We start from the raw sequence: 25,213 nt of genomic DNA on the forward strand, positions 1-25,213 counted from the left end.
AGGCAGTTAGATCACACTTCTGGCCAGCCAGCAGTCAGTATTTATACATACCAACCCTTCCCCTGGTTATCTAAGCCTGTTCTTCATCCAGTTCAAACATACCTGGTATTCTGGGCTCGGGGCCCTCATGGCCTGGTACACAGCTGTTATCCTGAGGACCTCCCCTTACCTTCACCCAGAGTCCTCGTGTCCTGGATTCTCCATCTTTGTTTACTGTTCCTCCTTTGGGGAGAGGTAGAGTACCTCTTCCAAGTGGCTTCCTGGAAAAGGATCTATGGCAGATGAAATGTTTGAGATGTTGTTTGTCTTAAAATGTCCTTAATCTGCCCTCAAACCTAATCACTAGTTACAGAATTCTAGACTGGAACTCCGTTTCCTTCAAAATTTCGGAAACATTGTTCTACTGTCTTTTTTGAAAGCTTATCTGATTCTTAATCCTTTCTATATGTGACTTAAATTGCTTGTTCCTTTTCTGAAACTTGAAGGATCTGTTTTGCACTCAGTCATGGACACATTCACAATAGTGTGTCTCAGTTTGGGACAGTTTTTATACACAGTGCTAGGCTGTTTCTGGGGCCTTTCTATCTGGAAAGTCAAGCCGTCCAGTTTTGAGAAATATTTATTGAACACTAAGTGCAAACGGAGAAATATTTATAGAACACTAAGTGCCAGATGCTATTATAAGCATTTTCTACATCTTAATTATTTAATTCTTACAACACCTTATGAAGTAAGTACTGTTGTTATCCTGTGTTACAGATGAGATAGAGGTACAGAGAGGTTAAGAAACCTGCTCAAGGTAACACAGCAAGTTGATGGCAGCTAGGATTCGAATCCAAACAGTAGCTCTGGAGCACATTTTAAACTTAACTACCTTGTGCACAATGCTAATGGTTTGTAAATTGTGTAAATAACTAAAACTAAGTCCCCAACTTTGTTACAGATGTCCCCAAACTTCCTTAAGGGACCAGTTGTCTTCACCAACTTATAGCTCTTTTTTCCACATAAACCTTGTCAAAAATGTCCTTAGACTCCGGGGGAAATTTTTTTTTAACTCTTTACCTCAAATAAAATTTCATTAGCAGAGAACTGGTTGGTATTAAAATAATTGCATAAAACTTGATTTTCATTACATGAAAGTGTTGTAAATTGGCCACTTGACCGAAAATAGTAGTAAAGAATGCAAGTGATAAAGCATCAATATCCCTCTTTTTCCCTTCCTTAATAATTGAGGGAGTGTTTTCAAATCATAAAAGCTTACATAAGGGTTTTAGAGGAATTTAGATTTTCTTTACTTGGCAATCATCTTCATTTTTATAAAACTGACATCACTAAAACTGTTTTTACCTCAGGTTAAAATTTGACTGACCTATTCTGTTGCTGACTTGAGTCATACCAGGTCACTGAAACCCAAAATAAGTATGTTCTAAGTATTGGGTAACCATTATAACCTATTTAGAGCCAAGATCCACTTAAGACTCGTTGACTTCTTTTCTCCATCACTGAGATGGTGGACATGTTCATCAATAGTGTTCTGATGTGCTCATTAGCTCTCTGCACAGGGAGGGATGCCAACAAAATGTACGGAAGTAAATTCAGTGGAATCTCCTTGGTCAGGAGTTAGGACTATTGTTCTGTACGTCAGCCCATGCACTGGTAACATTTTTTTTTGCAGTAATGTATTTTGTGATTTGATTTGGCCCATGGTTTGTCTGAATGCAGGCAATTACAATTGTAATAAGGGTTCTGCTGTCCAGTTTTTCTCCGTCCTGAGGAATGTCAGAGGGCGAGTATTCTGCATCTAAAGGAAACATGAAAAAGAAAAATGGAAACACCCGAAGAATGCCTTTACTTACATTAATCAAGGAGCAGCTGCTGCTGTAGGTGATGAAGGCCTGCTCTGCGCTTAGCTGAGCGGGCCATGTGGGCCTCCAACAGGAACGAAGTCAGGCTGTGAGTGATGTTGCCTCTGTGTTTAGAGGGAAAGACCAGGTTAGGAATATAATAAAATGTACCGGCTTGGGTAAAATTATAAGGGAATCTGCCCCTTGAGTTTGGGATGGGGGAAATGACCTATAAATCACTAATATCTGTGCACTATGGAAAAGATTTGGACCCTGTATTTTCCCCTGTCTCCCCCTTATGAGATAGTGATTTTCCTTGAGGAATTTCTCTGTGTATCCACATAGAGAGATGGAAAGAGAAAGAGTAACAGATTAAAATCATTTGATGGTAAGTGTGTGTGTCTTTTCAACTATATGTTTCTCTTTGTAGAACTCCCTAAGTCAGGAAAATCATTCAGGTGAAGTCTCTGCATTTTGATGTTAACGGATTCCACTCTTACAGATAGACAACCAGTTACCAACATGAAATGAGGGTGGTGATGGTTTTCGAAATGAAATAATGTTTGAGGTAACTTGGAGTTTTCTCTCTGAACTTTGGCCACACTGTAGAAAAGCTAGGAGGAGGGAAGCAGCTCCGTCAAGCACAGAATTACACACGGGGGGAAGAATTAATCTAAATACTGAGGGAGAAGCCTGTGTTCTCTTGCATGATATTTAGCAGCAAGAGCAAGGAGAGGGATGTTTCTTTCTTTGTGTAATGTGCAGTAGTTACAATAAACACAAGATTTCCAAATCTCAGAGGACTCTCTTGACAGTTGCTTGATAACAGCTTTTTTCATTCCATAGTTTTGACAGTTTGTGTGTGTTGCCATATCTAGTGTAAACTAAAACATCACTGTCATTCTGTTTTTCTTTTGTACGTGGCTTCTTTTTTTTTTTTTTTCATCTTTAGGATAATGAAAAAGATGGGCTTTTCACTTGTAGACTAGAGTGAGGCAAGTTGTGTGTGGAGATTAGCATGTGTTTATGAGTTTTGAAAGATTCAGGTTGACAGCAGAACACTGCTTTAAATAATTTTCGTCTCCATATTGCTTCAGTAAAAGTATAAGTGGGATGTGTAAGTTTTCTCTTAATCTTTTGATAAATAGCAAATCTAAGGCATCTGTGTGGGTACCTATATTATTTATCTGTCGTTACTGAAAATGAATGAATACAATAAACATCTCTAGCGCTCCTGGCTATGCAGCCTTTGAGAAATGGGGAGCGTTCCATTCCTTGTCACTCACATGGTCTTGCCCTGTTCCACCTTGGTGCTTTTCAGTCCCCAGGTATGCTTCCCCTCATTTGATGGATGCCCCATCCCACCCACTTCTGGCAAGTTCATAGTTACATGACGTCATTGGTCTGTTTTAGAAACAACAGGGTTTCGCCGCTGTTGTTTATTTATCTGGTCTTTGGTTTTCTAGAGGAACTCTAGAAACTAAATTGTATCGGCTCCGTTTTCGAGGCTGCAAGGGGAGATGACAGGCCAGGAGCGCAAGTCAGGGTCACGGCAGTCTTGACTCCTCAGGTGGAAACTCTGAGATTTTGTACATTCCAGAAGGGGTCTTGTGGAATTTATCCTGGGAGACCTTCCCCCTCTCCAGCCCCAATAACCTTTGATTTACAGAAATCTCAGTGAGGTTATTTTGCCATCAAACCAAATTTGCTGTAGCGTAGCAAAGCTCCCGATGCCGTCATCTGGCATGTTACAGACAAATTCCAATTACTTTTCTACTTCGAGCTATTGTTAAACACTACAAGCTAGCTGACAGTAAAATTATAAATACAGGTGTTGTCACACTACACTATAATCAGAATTTTAATTTGAATTTTCATTCGTAAAGCCTTTTTTTTACATGAAAATAGGAATAGAATTAGTTTTATTGACAGTAAAAAGACATTTTGAAAGCTTCCTAAATCATTACCTGTATTTAGCAGGAGGAAAAATTGTATATGTCCATGTAAAAAGAAGAGTTTTATTATCACATATTTACTCATTATATTTGGTGGTAAATAAAACGGGGAAGACGTGTTTGACACATGATTGACGGAACTCACTGGGTTTTTGCTTCATCAGAACAATAGACAGACATAAATATGTATTTTGCTTTTGTTTTGTTCTGCTAGTGCTAATGCAGACCTGTAGACGAAATCTTCTTCTAGCAAATTAAGTACAGCCTGTTGGGAGTCTGCATGCAATGCTCAACTTTTCATTTGGCAATTTTCTCTTCTTACCCAGATTCATCATCTATGGCGCTTTTTCCCCTTGCGTGGTGGTTGGAGTGGGTTCCCCCTTCTCAAGTCCCTTTTTTTCCCTCAAGGCATTTAGTGTCGTGTCTGCCAGATTTCAGTGATGAGCAGCGAATTGCTTTTAAAGTGGGCATTATGCCAGTTCAGCAGCACAATGGAAAACCAATCTTCCACCATTCTACTTTTGATGCTGTTATTGTAGCATTTTAGATAACTGCTGCCACGGAAAAAAGGGCGGGGGGGAGATGTGCTCAATTGCTACCAGTTAGTCAAGTTAAATCCAGAGGAGCATTAAAATTACTCTGAAAACTGTTTGTCAGAGGTCATGTGCCGTCTGAGGCTGCCGCACGTAGGATGGATGTTCTGTTCTGGTGGCTTTTTTCCCTTTCTTATTACTGTGACTGACCAGCTCTCTAAATAGCCCTTCACTACCTGTTTACTTATTGTCTTCACCTCCCTGTTGAAAAAATGTGTCAAACAAAAATGTTGAAAAGTTTCTTTAAAGTGCTGGAAATAGCAGGAGACTGAGTTGTTCGGGGTGCTAGAGTTTGTAGAGTGTGAAAGCAAAAAAAAGTGGGGGAGAGCAAGAACATAATTCTCCAGTTTCTATAGCAAGATTACTGTTTTCTTCTTTTTCTCTTCACTTTTCAACTGCTGGGTTCACTGTTCTACTTTTTTTTTTTAATAGCACAAATGGAATTTATCCTCTCTCCATCTCAAGTCCCCCCTCCACTGGCTCCGCTTGTGAATGAAAGCGGCTGCCTGCAGCGGCTGTAGGCCAGACGGCAGCTGGATGGTGTTGCGTTGGATGGCTTTTGGAGTGAGCCATATTTTTAAAATCAGGGCCAATAGATGGACCATTTTGAGGGTGGCAGTAACACAGTAAGCCTGCTCCATTGCCTCAGAATTTATTTACACTTTAAAAATTACATAAATATCCAATAATCTGTGCTGACAATAATTGAGTTGTGATCTATTAGGTGTATTGCAGTAATAATAAAAGTAACTCATATTTCTGGGTTGCCTGCCTTCTATTTTATTTAGCTTTCTCCTATCTCTAATGGATTGTTCTCTTTATGTCAATCATGTCTGTAATTTCACCAGACTCTCCGCCTTGTGAAGACCGGCATTTTTGTCTGTCTGGTTCGTTCCTGTATCCCCAAGGCTTAGAACGGTATCTGGCACATAGTAGGCACGCAGTAAATACTTGTTGAATGAGTTAATAATTTGTGCTCTCTTGTGGCTTCATGGAGTTGTCTCTCTTTACTTATTTATATATCTTTTAATCCAGCTAGAATGCCAAACTGTGGTGCTAAAGTACAGCAGTCACACTAATTTATCTTTTGATTCCTTAATTCGCCCCCAGTTGTACACGACACCCACTTGGGTACTCAATAAATATTTGTTGAATGAACAAGTGGAGAAGTCCAAACACAGGTTATTTGCCAATAAGGGCTAGAGCTGTTTGGTGGTAGAGATGGGGTAGCCTAATGCCCCACCGGTCAGTATTTATAAAGAGTCTACAAATCCTCAGTCTTGGGGTGCCTGGGTGGCTCAGTCGTTAAGCGTCTGCCTTCGGCTCGGATCATGATCCCAGGGTCCTGGGATCGAGCCCCGCATTGGGCTCCCTGCTCGGCGGGAAGCCTACTTCTCCCTCTCCCACTCCCCCTGCTTGTGTTCCCTCTCTTGGCTATGTCTCTCTCTGTCAAATAAATAAAATCTTAAAAAAAAAAAATCCTCAGTCTTACATTGGTCCAGAGTTCTTTCCCAGGTATCACACTGCTTTTCTGGGCTTATTTTCAAGCAGGTTTCAGATCCCTATTTTCCTTCCGTTTCTACTTTGAGAGCATTTCAGTTTTTCCTAATGCATGCAAGAAAAGACTCCAGAAATGATGCAGGCAGTATTCAGAACCAGCCCTCTCGCTAGTGCCATCTCAACGAATCCCTTGCACACTCTGCAGTGTCAGTGGTCCTGTCTTCATGCGGGAAGGTGGCTGCCCTGCATGGCGAGATGCGTACAGGCTAGCAGGTAGACCTCCCTCGGCACCATTTGCCTGTCCTGGGGAATTAGGTTTCAGGCACTCTGTCATTCTGCTGTGTCCTTTACTACCTGCCTTCCCTCGGAACTCTCCGCTTCCATCTGCGAAGTGAGGGAAATGCAGGCCTAGAGGCAGCTGAACAAGGTCACAGGCTTCAGAGAATCCAGTGACTTAATCAAGAACTGTACCGTGGAGGACAGACTGCTTTCCCTTTCCCTTTTCCTTGCGTTGTGAATGTGACATAGCTTTAAATGGATAGCAACAGTTTGCAAATCAGTAATACCCATTTTGTCATTAGCTTTGGACTAAGCATTAAAAAGTATACATTGAGGATTCTCGAAGTAAAAATGCAAAGCAGTGTGGGGATTCTTTCTTGGCAATGAAAAGTGTGCATATTAAACATACAGAAATGGAGGTGGTGAGTTTCTCTAGCTACTAACAGATTCTCTCAAAAGAATGCCTTAATAAGAAGCCTTTAAAAAAAAGATTATAGTTTTTAAGTAATCTCTACACCAAATGTGGGGCTCAAACTCATAACCCCTAGATCAAGAGTCGCACTCTCTACCGACTGAGCCAGTCAGGTGCCCCAAAAGCCTTTTTTTTTTTTTAATAGCAGATACAAGGATTTTCTTACGTTTTACCACAGGGGTTATGCATTCATTTGAGAGGAATCTGGAATATGCAATAGGACATTCCCTGATGTGCTCATTCCATCTCTTCTCCAATATCATTTGACCTTCATCCAAGAAAAGCCAAAGAACATACTGAAATAAGGATTCCGATTTTAATTAGAGCAAATTTAAACATCTATAAAGTGGAACATTTTGCCTTACATGCCCTAGCATCAACATTTTACATGGGGAAAAATGAGGATGTTCATTGTAGCATCCTGCATCAGCATTTGTTAAAATTCCAAAGACTTTCAGTTGCCTGAGCCAACTATGGAAAATCTTATATAAGAGTACTGTGAGGAGAACTTGTGCCTTAAAAAAAAAAAAAAAAAAAAAAGATAAATCGTGCAGGCTGGGGAATAGGAGAATAAGAGTTTCTCTTCGTGTCCCTCCACAAAGAGACTTTAGAGGAAAGAGCATGAACTAGATTTGTGACCTTGCAGAAAGCCTCCTGGTCCAGTTTCCTCATGGGTATAGTGTCTCTTCTGTTCAACTTACTGGGTTATTGTTAGGATGAAATAATAGGGGACGCCTGGGTGGCTCAGTCGGTTGATTGTATGCCTTGGGCTCAGGTCATGATCCCCAGGTCCTGGGATTGAGTCCTGCAATGGGTCCTGGGATAGAGTTCCACATCGGTCTCCTTGTTCGGCAGGGAGCCTGCTTCTCCCTCTGCCTGCCGCTCCCCATGCTTGTGCGCACACTCTCTCTCTGGCATATAAATAAATAAAATCTTTTTAAAAAAGGATGAAACAATAGAATATGTACCTTTGTAACCCTCTCTATAATAGGAATTGGCTAGTGCTTTTCTGTAAAGGGTCGGGTAGTGAATATTTTCAGCTTTGAGAACCACGTGGGCTCCACGGCTGCTACTCAGCTACACCATTATAGCCAGAGACGGTACAGAAACACATGGGCATGGCTGTGTTCCAGTAAAACTTTATTGACAAAAACAAGGGGCAGTGTCGATTTGGCCTTCGGGTCATAGTTTGGTAATCCTTGACTTATAATAATGAAAGGCATAAAACATAAAATACCAAATATTTGCTTACTGCTCCAAGTAAATAACCCCCCATTTTGGAATCAGCGTGTGTGGTCAGTGTTTTCCCATCCTTGTAAGGAGGAAGCCTGAAGGTGCCATTTCTTTCAAGAGAAATTCACCTTCAGTAGGTTTTAGTCCAGCCTTCCCAAATTTTTACAAATTCTGCAGGGAGAATTTCATTCCATTCAGCTTATATTTATTGGTGGCTTCACTTAAGCCATCTAGTCTCACACGAGCCTCCAGCCTTTTCTCAGAGGAAGTGTTCCTTCCTTAGGACAGTCAGTCACTTTCCACGGAGCCTTGATGTCCTGGAGACTAGAAGAGTTGACAGAGAGGGACTGTGGCTATCTTGGTGATTAATCAGTTAAGGTTTCAAGATATATGGTCAGTGCTATGGAAACTGGTGGAGAATCCTATTTAAAGAGTCTCACTGATATATTCTGGAATTAGGAATACCCCACAGTCTTCAGGTTTCCAAGGACAAAATCACATTAGCTTAATGGAAGAACTCATCCCAGAGAGATTACAGTGTATCAGTTCATAGAGTTTAAGAAGATAAAGGTTACTAATCCTGATACCCTGACAACACTGGTATTTCAGGCTTCATAGTTGGTTCTCTAAGTGGCTGGACTTCTTTAATATTTATATTGTATCTGATGAGTCAGAAATCCAAAACCACATCTATTTTACATAAACATTAAATCCAGAGCAGCTGAAAAATGTATCTGGTACAGAATTTGCCTTCCTGTATTTTCCTTGGGTAATGAGTTTGATGGTAAGCAGTCATTTAAAAGTCTGCCTTTGACTTCCTCTCAGATTTCTTAAGGCCTTAGATTTCCCCCATCTCTTAGCCGTTGCACGCTGAATCTGTGGGCTTTTTGTAATAGCATATTATAGCATATGTTGCATAATACATATCCCAACAAGTTGGCAAATAATATATTTATTCATGTTTTCCTGTATTCCCACCATTTATCCAGGGCAATGGCCCTCTCTGATAGGCAGTTTCTAAGATGGCACCCAGTGATTCCCTGCCTTTTAGTTTCATTCTTATGCAGTAATCCTCTTCCCTTGAGTGTGGGCTGGACTGAGTGACAAAAGGGATGGAATGTCACTTCTGAGATTAGGTTACAAAAGATTGTGACTTCTGTCTTGAGTGTGCTTTCTCACTTTCTGGCTGATCACTCTGCTGGAAACCAGCTGCCATGTTATGAGCTGTCCTGGGGTAAACCTGCACGGTGAAGAACCGAGGGCTCATCTAACAACCTGGAGGAATATATAGTCACTTATTATATTAATATGTTGCCAGAATACCTGGGGTGCCTGCGTGGAGCAGTTGGTTAAGCGTCCGACTTTTGGTTTCGGCTCAGGTCGTGATCTCAGGGTTGTGAAATCGAGGCCCGTGTCGGGCTCCATGCTCAGCTCAGAGTCGGCTTGGGACTCTCTCTCCCTCTCCCTCTGCCCCTCCCCGTCACGTGCACGAGCATGTGCGCGCTCGCTCGCTCTCTCACACTCTCTCTGTCAAATAAATAAATCTTAAAAAAAATACATTGCCAGAATACCTATTTGGTTTGGATTAATCAAAAATGTTTATGTTGGGACGCCTGGGTGGCTAAGTCGGTTAAGCGTCTGCCTTTGGCTCAGGTCATGATCTCAGGGTCCTGGGCTCGAGTTCCGCATCGGACTCCCTGCTCAGAGGGGAGCCTGCTTCTCCTTCTCTCTCTGCCTGCCGCTCCCCCTGCTTGTGCTCTCTCTCTCTCTCTGACATAAATAAATAAAATCTTTTTAAAAAATGTTTACGTTTTTCCCTCCACAAAGAATGTAATTAACCGTCTTGGTTATGACATCTATAGACACGTGATACACAAGTTGAGAGGGAATGTATACTACCCATGAACAAAGATGGAACCCAGGAAATGCCAAGAACCCTTGGAGTGGTTGTAGCTGCAGCCATCCCCAGTGTGCAGAAGGGTAGAGTGTTAGAGGTGGCTTGCCTTAATGTCAGGATCGAGGAGGGCACAGCCCCTTTTCTGTCCTCTGTCCAGAAAGTGGCTTAGACCCTGGTCACAGCACGGCTGTTACTTTCATGTCCAACTGTGGCCCAACCGTATTTCCATCCGTTTACGTGGATTAGAACTGTCCCTGACACAGTAGCCTAGGCTGTGAGAACAGAAGGCTGGTAAGAAGGGAAGATACCCAGAGGATCAAGGGGCAACCAGGGCAAGGCCTGTGTTCTTTGCCTTTATCCCCAAGAAGACAAGAGCCTAGCTGGTCCCACAGCCTTTGGCCCAGACCTAGAGTGTGGAACCCATTCCACAGGTGCCTCTTGTGCATATTTGCTAGACCCTGAGGGCTCGCTCTTCTCCCACCTCTGGAACGTGGCCATAGCTTTGTCAGTGACTAACGCCTGTTGCCGTCATTGTCAGTGACTAACATTTGGTGAGCGCTGCTTCATCCTGGAAACTGCCGGCACACTAACCCTTCAACCTACTCGTTCATTAAAGTGAAGAAAAATAAGCAGGGGCTTGACAGCCAGAGATGAGAGCCCAGAAATGAGTGCAGAATTTCCAATTCTGAAGCCAGTGCCAGCTCCCAGTCTGTACTTCCTGCATTTAATACCTAGGCATTCTCTTTTCCTCCCCTGTCTGTCCTTCGCTCCCAAGAGTGTGCCAGCCCATGTACACACCCACACCCTGTTGACTCTCCAGGGTAAATGATTTCCAGGTTCCGTGGTTAGTGCATGTCACCAAATAGCATATTAATCAGTCTGTATTGGTTTATGCACCCAGGTTTAGAAACCATGTAAGTAGAACTTAAGATCATTAAACATCAAGATTAGAAATGGTACGTGAACCATAAATGTACGGTGCACACTTCTTAGATATTGTTGCTGACATGAGCCTTTGAAGACTGAGGTCTTCAGGAAGAATGGTGGTGGTAGAAAATGCTATTTTAATGCTATGAGGCTTCGAGGCCATTGTAATCTGAAATACCTGAAAAGTTGGTAGTTCTTGTCCTCAATGGAGGAGGTGTAAACTCATCAGAATCTGCGAATCTTTAAAAAGCCAACGAACAGGGGCACCTGGTGACTCAGTCGGTTAGATGTCCGACTGTTGATTTTGGCTCAGGTCATGATCTCAGGGTCATGAGATCAAGCCCTGTGTTGGGCTCCATACTAGGCCTGGAGCCTGCTCAAGATTCTCTCTCTCTCCCTCTCCCCCTGCCCTCCACTGGCGTGCTCTCTTTTAAAAAAATAAAGTAAAAAGCCAACAAACAAACACATTTTTCACCTCTTTTCTCCACAAGGACCTATGAGAATGGAGCTGAGTGCTGGCACTGGATGGGTATGTTGTGGGCGGGGCGGGGGGGGGAGCTCCCCAGGTGATTCTACTTTCCAACCCTCCTTGAACAACACTGACCTGGGGCTAATCATCTTTGTTCTTGTCTGTCACAGAACATTGATTCGACATTAAGATATTTAGGAATGGGGCGCCTGGGTGGCTCAGTCATTAGGTGTCTGCCTTCAGCTCGGGTCATGGTCTCAGGGTCCTGGGATCGAGCCCCGCGTCGGGCTCCCTGCTCCCAGTGAAGCCTGCTTCTCCATCTCCCACTCCCCCTGCTTGTGTTCCCTCTCTCGCTTTGTCCCTCTCTGTCAAATAAATAAATAAAATCTTTAAAAAAAAAGATATTTAGGAATATTCCTATTTTCTCATGACATCCTGTGTATTGAAAAATAGCGCTCACATCAAATTCCACCGCAGTTGCTATCTATCCCATTGGCTTTGATTAAATTACAAGCTTGTAACTTGTCATAATGAGCACCGGGTGAGGTATGGAAGGGTTGAATCACTATATTGTACACCTGAAACAAATATTACACTGTTAAGCAACTGGAATTTAAATAAAAACTTAATTTTTTTAATGTAAAAATTAAAAATCAATCACAGGCTTGTAGAATAGGGTGCCATGAAGGCCGTTTGCAAACTGCAGTAGTAGCCCTGCTGGGGTCCTTGGGGGGCGCTAACATGTTGTCTCCTGGGTCAGTAACTCAGAACCGTAGGTCTTTGGTAGAGTTTATCCTTGATAAAATTTAGTTTCATGTTGGAAACCGCTTGTTGTTCGAGGTCAACATTTTGTTGCTACTTTTTCCGCCCAGATGCAGTATAGAATCATTTGGAGAATAAAATTTTGCTGGTTGTTCACCGTATCCAGAACAGAGTTCTGATAGTTAAAGTATACAGTACTCTTGTATACCACAATGATGGCTCTTTTTAAACATTAGGGTAATTTTGAAAAATTGCAATAAAGTCATTGTAATTCATAGAACATGCTGTAATGCAGAGATACGTGTAAAATACAATCTGTGTACCTGATTGCAGGTAACAGAGTTAAATGTGCCAGCAATTTCAAACACAGTTTGATATTTCCTATAATAAAATATAATGCAAAAAATTAAATATCTAATATCAATGGATTCTAAATGGTTTTGATATTTCTTTTTGTCCTTTCCCATGAAGAGTAATTTATTTCCCTTTTTAAAGTGTGGGCAGAATGATTACTAGCGCACTGTAATGTAATTGTGTTGCATTGATAAAATAAAAATTGTCCTTTATCTGTGTCCTGATAATGTTCAATTTACAGGCTGGCTTCTCTGCCACCTCTTCAGTGCTTTGAGTATTCCAGTTCTCCTCCCTTCCTGCTCTGAGAGCGCACAGAACTGTTTGAAATCCACTGGTACAATTGTCAAATCAATTATTCATTCTCTGCAATTATGCTCGCACAAAGAACATTTTGCTGGTCTGAATGATGATTAAATTAACAGCTATTCCAGCTGCCTGATAACATCTAATAGAATATTCATAAGCCCAAAATGGAATGAATTATCTCCATTAACTTCATCATGCTCACTTAATTACATGCTTGTTATTGTATTTACACCTTGTTAGATACCGCTGAAGCTGATCCAGTGGCTGGCCGGGAATTGGAAGCGTCTGTCATGGGGCAGTTGGAGCGCGTTTTGTAGGAAATGCTATTTATTTTAAATGCTCCACCTGCTGGGAGCCGAGGTTAGTCAGCAGCACTGAGATGAATTGGGAAACGGGGTGTAAAAAGAAATAATGTGCTTCTGACAGGCTCCGTGGCTTTTAAGTTGCTCTCATTCAGCCACTTCACAAAAAATTATTTTATTCCATCTCTCAGTGATGATGACATGATTGCTTTTGGGTAATCATTTACCATTCTGATTTTATTTTTTGAAGTAAATTGTCTGAAGTAATAGGTTCTTGGAATTACAGCGTGCCTTGCTTTTTTCTTAGAACTTTATTTAAGCTTGTCTTCCAGCATTTAACCCGAGTCCCCTCTTTCGTTTGATCTTCTAACTTTATTTATACAACAGTGCTTAATGATCCTGCACAATGTGTTTTTTTCCCCTCTCTGCACCCCCCCCAAAAAAATTCTGTCCAGTGTGGTTGACAGTACTTTTTATAACCTCAGCAAGGGGGCTGCATGGGCAATTTTCTTCCGACATGACAAATACAAACACCCCAAACCCAACCCTGATAGAATCACTTCATCCAGTTGAAAGGAAATTTTTGATCTCTTTCAAGGTGACTCTTTCTCCACTGAAACATGGTGAGGGGCGCGACTCTCCCCTTCCATTTTTCGCTGTGGAAGTGGCATTCTTTACATCGTCTCACCCTGTTTCCTCCCTCCTCCCGTCACCCTCTGCTCTTTCCCACACTTGCACTGACCAGCCCTTCCTGGTGGGGGGGCCCTGCAGCACCACCACCAGGCTGCAGCAAACCTGTGTTTATTGAACATGAACCAGACCAGTGGTGGAGAGAATTATAATCACACTTCTAAATACTTGTCACATCAGCCTAGTAGAGTACTTGAGCTAAGCCATGGATATTTTATTCTGTCTGAAGGCTGTATTTTGGTATCAACAAAAAAAGAAGAGAAAAATAAAACTGGAGATAATTATTTATAAGTAGGAATGGAGCTGGATAGTGGACTAACAGACTCTTCAGCCCTTAGAAATCTGGTAGCGTCTACCATGTGACTTCACAGGCGAGACTTGGACCTCGAGGCGTTGTTCAGTCCGTAAATGCCTTGTACACGGAGTGTGCCTGGCACTGTGCCTTGTGAATTTGTTTCTAAAGAACTGAATGGAAGATGATGGTTTTTATTTCTTATTTTGAGAAGTGTTTATATACTTGTTAGTTGATAGGGGGCCCAAATGCGTTTGTCTTTGAAACATGGATATCTCTTAAGATCTTTCAGATACTGTGCATTGCCCAGACGCCGTTATTGATTGATATTCAGGACAGAGCCGGCCAGGCCAGAGGCTCCGGCAGTTCTCTATAGTTTGGGTGGTTTTAAATCATAAAGTGGCTTTCTCTCAGAATTCCTAAAGCTTCCGGCATTCCAGCCCTTGAGGCAAAGCTCACGTTGCATTAAGAGAGGGAGGCTATGGATTAGAAACGGTGGGAAAGCAGAGAACTGTATGGTGGGAAGCCATGTAATTAAAAAACTGACTGAAATTATTACCTGATTTCATAATTGACAGAATATTTAATTCAGATATAGTAAATTGACACACCTCTACACAGAGACAATTATGACTGACTGTATAACACCTGACAGAATCAATTATAACTGACTGTTGTTTGATACCTTTGCACGGAAATAAATGAAACAGACATTCCGAACAGAGACGGCTCTGCCTGTGTGCCTAAGTCTGCCTCAATTAAAGTAAAATAACCACTAGGCGATGTTAAAATGTCTTTGCCTCGTGGTTTCTAGCTAAGTGTGTCTCCCTAAGTCCAAAGGGGGTTTTTACAAAGAGGACAGCTGAAAGAGATTTTTGGCTTACTGATAGGGAAGTAAAATCTCTGAAGTAGAGATGTTTTCCTTCGATGGGAGAATACTCCACTTTGTCAAACAGTTCTAACGTTTGATTGGATCCGTTAACTTCTAAATAAAATACTTAAGACAGGTTCATCCTGCAGGTGATGGTCTAGTTCCTCCCATATAGAAAACACTGTAACTTGCCTAATTGTGAGGTTTTTTATTCTAATCAGTAGAAACCACCTTTTAAATTAGCAGTTCATTTTAGTGTCTGGTAAAATACTGTCAATAATTAATGTCTAGGCTACCTTGTTTTTCACTGTTTTCATAAGGGTTGGGGACAGGATATTTTTGATAATCAGTATATAACTCCAAGGAGTCAGCATGTAGAAAGCACCAGTAAGCTGTAGATACGTGTTCCTCAGAGGTTATTCCCAGGAAAAGTAGATTCGCTTTGCTGGGGTATTAAGATGAGTGATTTCCAGTGATGGTTCAGGCCACTGGAGTATATTTTGCCGATGCATTTGTGTGTAGAAAGAGCATTCCCCTCCCCAGATGACGAAGTTTGGATTTTTCGCGCTGGTTGTTGAGACAGCAACAGCCCCGGCCTGTGACATCTCTGTGGACCGGGCTGGGCTGGTCTTCGATGCCCCTTGACGGATGGCCTCTTAGATTCTCTTAACAGTTGTTGTCATCAGGTGCCTGACCTGCAGTGCCTGTGCCAGTGGCCTCTTTACCGACTCCAAAAACCAGAGCAGGGAGAAGGAATCAGGTGTTCCTGGGCACATTAACTGGTTTCCACCATTTAACGCTGATATTTTTCCTTGAGTTCTACGGTGGTGGGCATAGCAGTAAACAGGAGAGCGGTTTCATGCAAGGCCTAATGTGGGGGGCCTAGGTGCCTGAAGGGGGCCGAGAAAAAGCACAAAGGGTGAGCCTCCCCCCCCCGCAAGCGCCTGTGCCCGCTCTTGCAGTTCTGTTTCCTAGAAGACCTTCCATATGTTATTGATTAAATTATCATTGGGGAAGCAAGTGGGAGCTTTTATCTGCATGTCGAACTGGCGTGCAATGGTGCCTTGGCTGTATTGACCGGCTATGGGATATGCTGGCGGTCCCACTTGTCTTTTACGAAGAAGAGCACCGAGGGACGCTGGTTGTCATTCTGACTCTGCTGTATGGCAGCGTAAATAGTCCCCTTTCTAACCAACCTGGTGGGAAAAGTCAATATCCCATCAGCAGAGGAGGTAAACACATCAGGAGCGATGCCCTCTCCCTTCCTCCCCTGCTCCTGATTCCGGCAGCTCTTGAAACGTGCGCCCTAGTCAGCACCTGCACTTGTGTCATTCACATGCACGGGGCGCCGGCCGGGGGCTGGCCCTGCCGGGAGGCGGGAGGCAAGAGGCAGGAGGCGGCGGCCGCTCCAGGCCATTGTTGTGGATTCCCAGACTCCGGTAATTAGAACTTTCCAAGTGTCTTTCTGTACTCGGCTACCGATGCCCCCCCCCCCTGCCGCCTCTCTTTTTCCAACCCCCTTGGGCATTTAAATCCTCGCCACAAAACTTTTTGTTGCTGTTTCTTGAAAGGCAATTGATGTAATTTAGAAAAGGTTGTGGAGAACAAATGCGAATGTGTAGCTAAGGAACAAAAACCTTGAGACCCAGCTTTAGTTTTCCGGGTGTTTTGTAGACTTCAGTGTTGCTCTGTTGTTTCAGTGGGCTTTTTCTTTTTGTGGTTGATGTGCACTCCCTTCCGTGTTTCCTTCCCGATGCTTTCCTCTTCCCGGGGCGCTGGGCAGCCTGGCTTGGCACAGGCCGGCATCTGGGGGCCTGCGTGTCTCATTCTGGGAGCCGGCATGCAGGGTAGGGTGAGGGCGGTGCACAAGTGAGTGTGGACTCTGGGTTCTGGATACCTGGGCTGGCATTTCTTCATCCCAGATTTCCAGCTGTGCGACCTTGGGCGAGTGACTTAACCTCCCACCTTGCTCAGCCAGCAAATGGGGATTTAAAAAAATTAAAGTCGGCCTCTCCAAACACCTCACGGGGTTCCTGAGCAGCTTTGAACCAAAACTGTGTCGTCTTAAGCATCCGGGGCAAGGTCGCTTCCCCTAGGGATCACCCTTATCCTCAACAGATCAGACCTCGGTGTCTGGGCCCTACTGCTCCTTTAAATGAACCAAGTGTTAAGAGGTAGCAGGCTCTGGGGAAGGAAAGGAACGATCTCCTCTCTGGCTGGTAGTGCCCGTCTCAGAGTGGGAAGGCCAGAGATGAATGGGTAGAAGCAGCAGGAAACAGAGGAAGGGCCGCTGCATACCCAAAGTTCACAGGCATACAGTGTGGACAAAGAAGAACTCTTACCAATGGACAGGTGCTCTCCAGACAGCCTACCCCTCACCTCTGTCAACAGAGGTGTTTTGTATAGCAGAGGGACACAGACCGAAGGGCCTGAAAGCCAACTAGGCCCAGCTGTTCCTGGGACCTTGCTCTGGGAGGCTCTGGCTTCCTTCGAGACAAAGTCTTTCCTGCCACATCCATACTTGGCATGCGGTTGCATGCATATGCTCAACAGCGCTGCGAGAGTGGTGGCTGCAGGTGGGGCTCACCTTGGCTGCTGCACCCGGGCCTGCACCTGCAGCTCGCATCAGTAGAGCCGGGCCCTGCCTGCCCCCCATGTGCTGAGTCAGCTAGGTGGTGACAAGTGGCGGGCAGGGCAAAGGAAGAAAGGCTCCCACAGAGGAATCTAGGGGTCTCACCCGCCCCCCCCCCAACCACCGGCATGGGACTGGCCTGGGGTGTAGACCAGCCACGGGACCATGAGGACATCTGAGACACGGAACTGCAAACAGAATCCGCACCCTCTTCTATAGTGCTTGACCAATAAATACTCAATGGTCTTTAAAGACGCTACCTCTGAGACTTGTAAACCTTTTATTTTTATATCTTTTTAGATAAGTGGAAGAAATTTTTTACCTCCAAAGTTCGTCAGGACTACCAAAAACTCAAGAACACGGCGGAGCAGTTCTTGTCCCGGAGTGGCTACTCGGAAGTGAACCTCAGCAAACTCTTCGCTGACTGTGCCGTGAGGCCGTGAGGGAGGCCCAGAAGTTGGCGGCAGGGTGGGTGAAGAAAGACGCCCAGCTTCCTGGCAACTCCACCACCTCCGCCCAGGCCCTGCCTGCTTCTCGGGCATCCCGTTTCCTTTAGGACCGCGCCTCGTGTTTGGGCACATGTGGCTTGTGGGGGGGGGGGGGATGACCGACGGGGGACCAGGGGACCACACCAGTCGCTCATCTACCAATCATCAGAGAAGCTCAGAAGAGCCTTCCTGTCACAGTATAGACCCTACTATTGAAACACGGCCTAGAGCCCTCGGCAAAGTGGCTGAAGAGCTGGCTGCTTCGTATTTGGGACTGGATTTTGAGGGGAGGGGTCGGTGAGGGATGAGAAATTAATTGAGAGTGGCTGGAATGCAGGGGACCCCAGGCTTTGCCCCGGGGCCTTCAGCAGAGATGCCCCCAGAGAGAGAGAGATTTATGAAGCCTGGTAGGAGCGCTAACATTTTGCCTTTTCACACGCCAATTAAACCCAGTCTGAACCCAACTGTTGCCCCAGCCGCTGGCTCCAGGAGTGGCTGTCCTTTTCAGTCTTGTCTTTTATATAGGTAGCCGAGGGGGGAGATAGAGACGCCTTGCATTTACTAAATAGATTAAACAGAGCTTACTTGTTTACTGAATCGCTCCAGAGTTGCACGTGCACACACATACTGGGCAGGTGTTTTACACTCACATTCCTTTTTTTCCCCTTAAGTAGAAAGTCCAGGTAAGGTTTACAGAGTAGGAAAACACATTTAAAATAATTTGATATCCTATAACATTTCCTTCAAAATATGTAGAGGTTGGGGCAAGGATCCTTGTGTTGTATTCAGAAGAAATTGGGAGGAGGTTTGGTTAATTAGCCCTGGTGCTGTTTTGGTTTTTCCTTTTCTTTTTTTTTTTTTCATTTCTTCACAGTGGTGCCTCTTTACTGGAAGCCAAATGTATTTCAATATAGCAGCCTTTCCATTACATTATTGGTAAGATTATACTAACAAAATATATTTCCCCTGTACACTATGCTATATTTTTTTAAAAAGGTCCACCTATCTGTTTTTCTAAAAGAAAAAATATGTTGTGCTTTTTTCCCCCCTGCTTAAATAAAGTTTTCTGAAAGGAAAGCAGTTGCAGTGAATCTTTATCAGGTGCAAAATGTTGGCTAGAGGTGGCAGGCAGGAGTAAGGGATGACTGGAGGCCATCCCCATCCCAAACCTCAGAAATCAGCTCTGAGATGCCTGAGTGATGTATGTCCGAATGTTCTGAGCAGCATTTGGGAGGATTTCCTGTGGACTTTGGGTCCTTTAAGAGACGAAGTAAGGTTTCCTATGTGCTTTGCTGACTTGGACAGCCAGAGAGCTAAGCCAAGAGCCCAGTGGTGTCTACTTTTGGAGAACAAGACCAGTGGCTCCTGGGAGAAAAGCCCCCCACAGGAGAAAGGTCACTCAGCATGGACCCTAGTGAATGCCCTTGTGAAAGCAGTGAGGATGATACCGTCTTCTGTCTTGCTTTGCTTTCTCTTTCCTCTCCCTCACTTTCCCCTCTGTATAAGAGACAGAGGTTCTAAGCAGAGACACTTTGGGTGTACGGCCCTGTCGGTTAATTAATGAATGCCTTGGTACCTCAGGCTCCTCAACCTGTCACAAATGGGAGCAGCTACGTTGCTTTGGGGAATGAAGGGCGTAAGTGTGATTTCCATGGTTTTTGTCATACAAGGTTCTAGAGATGGTTCTCCCATGTGTGCTTCTGGAGCCCACGCCCCTACATTGCTTTCTGAAGAGAAGGCGTATTTTCCTTGGTTTCTGGAACCTGGGGTTATGATAAATACAAATAGAGAGTTATCGTGAACTTGGTCATCAAGAAACTCCAGGACACTCAAATAACTAATTACTGCTCCGTTTGTCTCTGCGTCTAGCCAGCAAGCACCGCGAGGGCAGGACCTGTTTCTGTAGCAAATCTATAGAAAGTTAGACGTAGCATGGCCCAGGCCCAAAAATAGCTAATGGAGCCATAGATGCTTTCTCTCTCTCTCTCTCTCTCTTTTTTTTTTTTTTTTTTAAGATTTTATCCATTCATTTGAGAGAGAGAGAAAGAACAAGTGGGTGGAGGGGCAGAGGGAGAAGCAGGCTCCCTGCCGAGCAGGGAGCCCGATGCGGGCCTCGATCCCAGGACCCGGGGATCATGACCCGAGCCGAAGGCAGACGCTTAACCAACTGAGCCACCCAGGCGCCCTGCCATAGATGCTTGCTTGTTCAGATCTGGAACTCCAGTTGTGGGGTTTTTCTGGGAGGCACATAGAGTCCTGAATTTTACAGAAAATTGCAACTGCAACTTTAAGAATTCCAGTGGATCTGTTAGAACACTGGAGAAGCACTCACTTTTCCTTAGCACTCACTTTTCTCCGAGAAAGGTTTCTACTCCTTGATTTTTGTCAGTTGATAGGGCAATGGGTGGGACAGGTGCAGAAATGCCACCCACTTTGCAAGGGGGAGCCTACCCACATGTCTCCACAGGCTGCTGGGTGAGGATCTTAAGCTCAAGTGCTAACTAAGACTGAGCGGATGAAACGAGCCGGGCTCACACGACAGAGTGGCAGGGACTGTGGTGGACCAGAGGGGCACATCCTGTCCAAAGAGGGCAGCGGTTACTCAGTGATGCTGGAAGGGCTGGAGCCCAGGGTGGCTCCATGATCCGGTTTTCAAGAGAAGCCAGGAATCCAGATATTCCGTAAAGTGGCTCAAATTCTAAGCCTTGGCAACTAATTTTTTTTTTAAATAAAATTTTGAACACTGGGCCAGGCTAAACCTCTGGGCTGAATTTTATCTGGGCCAGTTGGGAAACGGTGCCCTAAAAGAACCCTGCTCCTCTCACGGTCCCATGCCTCTGAAAAGGGCACCTCTCCTGTTGAATGTAGGCAGTAGGATCTGCCTACAACAGGGTACATACACATTTATCTTGGACACCCACCGCTGGCTAACCCTCAACTCTCCTTCATTTAAAGGGGGCAGAGGGAAGGCCAGAAGTTGAAAATCCTACACAGATCATGCTCAAGATTTTAATTTGTCCAGGAAACAGAGTTAATCTTGTGACTCTTGGAGGCTAATCAAAGTTCACAGATGGGGGTTCGGGAGGGGATGTGGAAAGGGGATGAATCCACTTCCCTTGACCACCAGCCCCTTCTCTTGCCCATCCCCACCTCTTAACCTCGAACACACGTGCACATCAACATGCTTTTCCAAATGTAGCATTTAAATTCGTTTGGTGGGAGATGCAAAGATAAGGAAACTCCAGAAACACATTTCCCTATCTTGTGTCAGGGTTTTAAGGAAAACACACCAAGCCCCAGACCCTCCATTCAGTGCTCCCATCCCAAACTTAAAGCCACCTTGCTTTCCCTCCCTCCCTCCTCTCTCTCCCTCTCTCTCTCTCTCTCATTCTCTCTCTCCCCTCACCTAAATATTTCTTAATTGAACGGTTTGCTGTGGAGCTTCCTTATAGCAGTTTAATAGATTAACTCATCTGAGCCAGCCTCAAATTTCAGATTAAAATTCCTTCATCCCGAAGGCAGCATTATCAGGTTGTTGGAGGCTGTTTTCAAACCTTGGTTTTGAATAGCAGCGGCTCTGCATTAATTTAACCACTAAGCTAATAAGTAGGTTTCGTTTTGTTATGCTAAGCTTTATTGCTTTTCTTTTGATCAGAATGGTGTTGTTGAGCAAAGCAGCAGACAAGGCATTCTTTGATGAGGGAATTAGCGCTCCATTCTTCCTCTATTATTCATAGCACAGTGGAATATGTAAGTACCTGAGGGTGTCAAAGGAGCGCAGGTTCTATTGCAAAGTGCTCGCCTTGTTTCTCTCAATAGCTGACTATGAGATGATAAACCGCTTAATACACTGTGCTAATTGGATGAGAGCAAAAAGAGATGGGAATTAAGGCGAGGCAAAAGGAGAAAGTGCAGCGAGCCTTCAATTCACTCTTTCACCGCTTTACCAGCCCCAAAGGAGGCACAAGCTTTCGATAAGCAGACTAGAGGTTTTGTGCGGAGATGAAATGAACGTGTTAGTGGATTCAAGTAATACACTAATTATTGCACAGTATAAATACCACTACTGGTTTTATAACAGGGAGGTAAACTTCTTTTGAGAGGGTTATAGGATTGCTTGGCAGTGGTGTAGAACCTAATAAGGGCCCAGAGTAATAACCCCCTGGATTAACAAAATTGCTGCTTGTAGAAGTATGATTCAGGCTTTTACGAAGATTTCCGGAGCATGAATAAAAATGACTGAATGACATTTCTTAATGTATAACTGGTAATCGCTCCCTTTTCTTTAAAGGAAAAAATGTATACTTCAAAGTGGACCGTTAATAACGTCCAGAGACAACACAACTTTTTCCTTTGTAAAAGGCTTTTTCCCCCCCACCCGGTCAGGTAGCGGGTTTCCTCCTCCCCGCCCCCCAGCCAGCCTACCGCTGGCGGTGAAATACACAGTTGCTCCCTGGGACTCAGGGTTCCAAAATACCCTTTTAGGCCCCATTTAAGGCCCCCCCTTCATCCACACACACTGCTGTGTATACACATGCACACATGCTCACGTACACATTTTTTTTCCCTCTAAACGCAAGCTCCACGAGCCCATGTACAATTTCCTTCCCTCTAACATCAGCCCCCCTCTTCCAATCCGGTAAGATCTCCGCACTCAAAATGATACGAAAAGGAGAACCACGGGTGCTTCGTCTCTGGGTTCTACAAATGCAAAACAACAGTAATAAATGTTTGCCCCAATTAGGGAGGAGGAGTGGGCTAATAGGAGGAAAAAAAATGGGAAACAGGGGCCAATAACCGGTGACTTTAGCTGAAGTCTGAGTTTCAAGTCCCGAGTCGTGCCAAACCTTCTCCAATAGTCCCTCTCTCTAATTCACGTTCCTTCCGTTTTCCCCAGCACAAGCCTACGATGCCCGCCCCAACCGTCCACGCTCCAGGCCATGGGTGGTTGGTGACAGAAGAACACAGGGGCACCTTCTGATAATATTATGGCGCATATTATGCCCTTCTTGCCTTTCCTTCCAGGGCCTCATCCAGACCCGGCTAGCCTGTCTGAAAATGTAGCAAGTTAACTTTCCCCTTCCCCTCATCCTTCCCCCAGAGGCTCCCAATCACCCCTCACCCCAGGACTCTGTAGGGGTGGCCCTGGGAAAGCAGGTGGTGGGGCATTCTGCCCTGGGTGTGACGGGGGACAGCTATGCCCCCATCGCAGGGGCTCTCCTGAACTCCCCTGGGCTCGGCATGTCCTCCTTGGTGGAAGAGGTTTGCTTAAGGTTGGGGGGGGGCGGTCAGCCGCTCCCAGCATTGTGACCGCGTTCCCAGATATTGGGGCCAAATTGGGTTGCCATTCATTAATAATGCTCACAATAAGATTAAATCATTCTGGAAAATCTCATAAAATCCCCCTAAGTACGCTCCAGTGGCTCTTTCCAATCCCCATCATTCAGCACTTGGGGAGGTTTGGAAGGAGAAGAAAATTGGTTTCTTTGCTTTTAATGCTTCTTTGAAAAGATACTCAGAGTTTGTCATGCGTGACATGTCACATGTTTAATGTGGACTTGCTGGAAGTCAGGGGGTCTTTAGCGTGTGATATTTATGGGGAATATTAAGTGCAGAATGAGGTCCCTCCAGCTGGGGAAAGTTGAAAGAATAGGAGGCCCAGGACCGGGCTTGTTTGCGGCATCAGAATGACATAGGATTAAGAGTTTGTAAAACAAGGCGAGGGGTTCTCATTGGCCAGTAATAAATGTAATCCTTGGAGGTAATTTCACGCAATTTGCTTCTGCTCCATGGAAGGGTCAAATGAGAAAAAATGACTTAAAAAAGAGTTCATTAACAGGAAGAATGGTACTGTTTCTCGTATACCATCCAACTGGCAGCCTGGAGAGGAAAAAAAAGCCGTACCTAAACAAAAAGCCAAAATCGACGGAAAATTGATATTGACCACCAAAAAAAAAACAAAAAAAAAAAACCAAAAAAAAAACCTTTCCCTCACTCCCTCTTCTCCTGCACTCCCCCATCCCCACCTCCAAACTCCAGAGTAACCCTGCCCACGCCAGGAAGGGGCCTTCACACCCGGACAGCCAGTGGAGCCTGGGGGTTTGAGGCACTCAGATCTCCAGGGGATGCCCTAGAAAGTTCCCGCCGGGCCTGCTAAAGTCGAGAAAGGAGTGTGTGGCCGCAGTGGCCGAGGAGAGGTGGTGGGCGGCCTGCTCCACCCCCCTCCACCCCATGCCCCAGGCCGGGCTTCTGCTTTCGAGCTCCGCCCTTTGCGAGTCCGGAGCCGGGGCTCGGCGGCGGTGGCCCACCCGACGGCCCAGGGCCCGCGAAGCCCGTGGGCGCGCTCCCCAAATTTCCCAGCAGGCGGGGTCTCCGGATTTCAGGGCAGGGTGGGCGAGCCGAGGACACCCGGGCCTGAGCGCGGCAGCTGCCGAGCGGGTTACCCCGCCCCCCCCGAGTTGCAGCCGACCTCTGCCCGACCGCGCACCTGCCCCTCGGTCGCGCACACTTGCGCTCCCCAGCCGCAAGGGGACCCGCCCCCCGCTTCAGCAGGGCGCGGCCCGGGAGCGCGCGCGGAGGCCGACGGCCGGCCCAGAGACTCGCCCCCGCCCCCCACGGCGCCCGACTGGCCCACGGCCTGGCGGGGCGGCTGGCACCCGCTCCGCGAGCCCGGTAGTCACGCCGCGGCGGCACCCCACCCCCCGCCTGCCCCTCTCCCCAAAGGTCCGGCGCGCTAATTACTACAAATTGAAACTAATTAAGCTTCTCTTCCCTTTCCCATCACCCTGGGAGCGTCGGCGAGACCCAGCCCCCGCGGGCGGGCTTACTCCGCGGTCACCGGGAGGGGCGCAGGAAGGGCCGGGGGGGGGGGGGAAGGGGAGGGGAGAAGCCACGGTTCCCGGCGCGGGGAGGAGTGCGCCGAGGGGGTTACAGATGGCAAATCTGTGCGGGTCTCCTCTCAAGAAACCTGAGTTGTTTAGATTTTTAAAAATGTATACATTTCCCAATGCCTGGATAAGTGATGTAATGACATTTGTCGAGTTAAGATCTGCCACTTGGATACCCCTCGCTGCCTTTCCATCACTGTTTCTGCGTTCTCTCTCTCCCTCTCCCTCTCCCCCTCTCGGTCTCTTCTCTCTCTCTCTCTCTCTCTCTCTCTCTCACACACACACACACACACACACCCACACACACGCACCCTCCTCCCCGCGGGTATACTGTGGAGCCCGCCCCCTCGGAAGCCAGCGCCTGGGCTTCTTGCTCTCGCCATTACCTGTCATCTCGGACTGCGCACTTCCTTGCTACGTGGCACTTTCCACGAACAGTTTCCTTCACCTTCCGAGCCAA

The 25,213-nt window shown here is 45.5% G+C and overlaps 1 protein-coding gene across 2 annotated transcripts in view; it reads left to right on the forward strand.

Annotated features, from left to right (window-relative positions):
* Positions 1–17,956, forward strand: part of POLA1 (DNA polymerase alpha 1, catalytic subunit) — a 289,862-nt gene extending 271,906 nt beyond the window's left edge. For both annotated transcript variants that reach the window (XM_032389511.1, XM_032389510.1), the window contains one exon: positions 17,679–17,956. In XM_032389511.1, the coding sequence (XP_032245402.1) occupies positions 17,679–17,821 (143 nt within the window). In that variant the 3' untranslated portion in view covers positions 17,822–17,956. The remainder of the gene's footprint in view (positions 1–17,678) is intronic.
* The last annotated feature ends 7,257 nt before the right edge of the window (positions 17,957–25,213 follow it).

The sequence above is a fragment of the Phoca vitulina genome, unplaced genomic scaffold (assembly GCF_004348235.1).
Source record: "Phoca vitulina isolate PV1807 unplaced genomic scaffold, GSC_HSeal_1.0 scaffold55, whole genome shotgun sequence".
In the NCBI taxonomy this organism is placed as follows: Eukaryota; Metazoa; Chordata; class Mammalia; order Carnivora; family Phocidae; genus Phoca; species Phoca vitulina.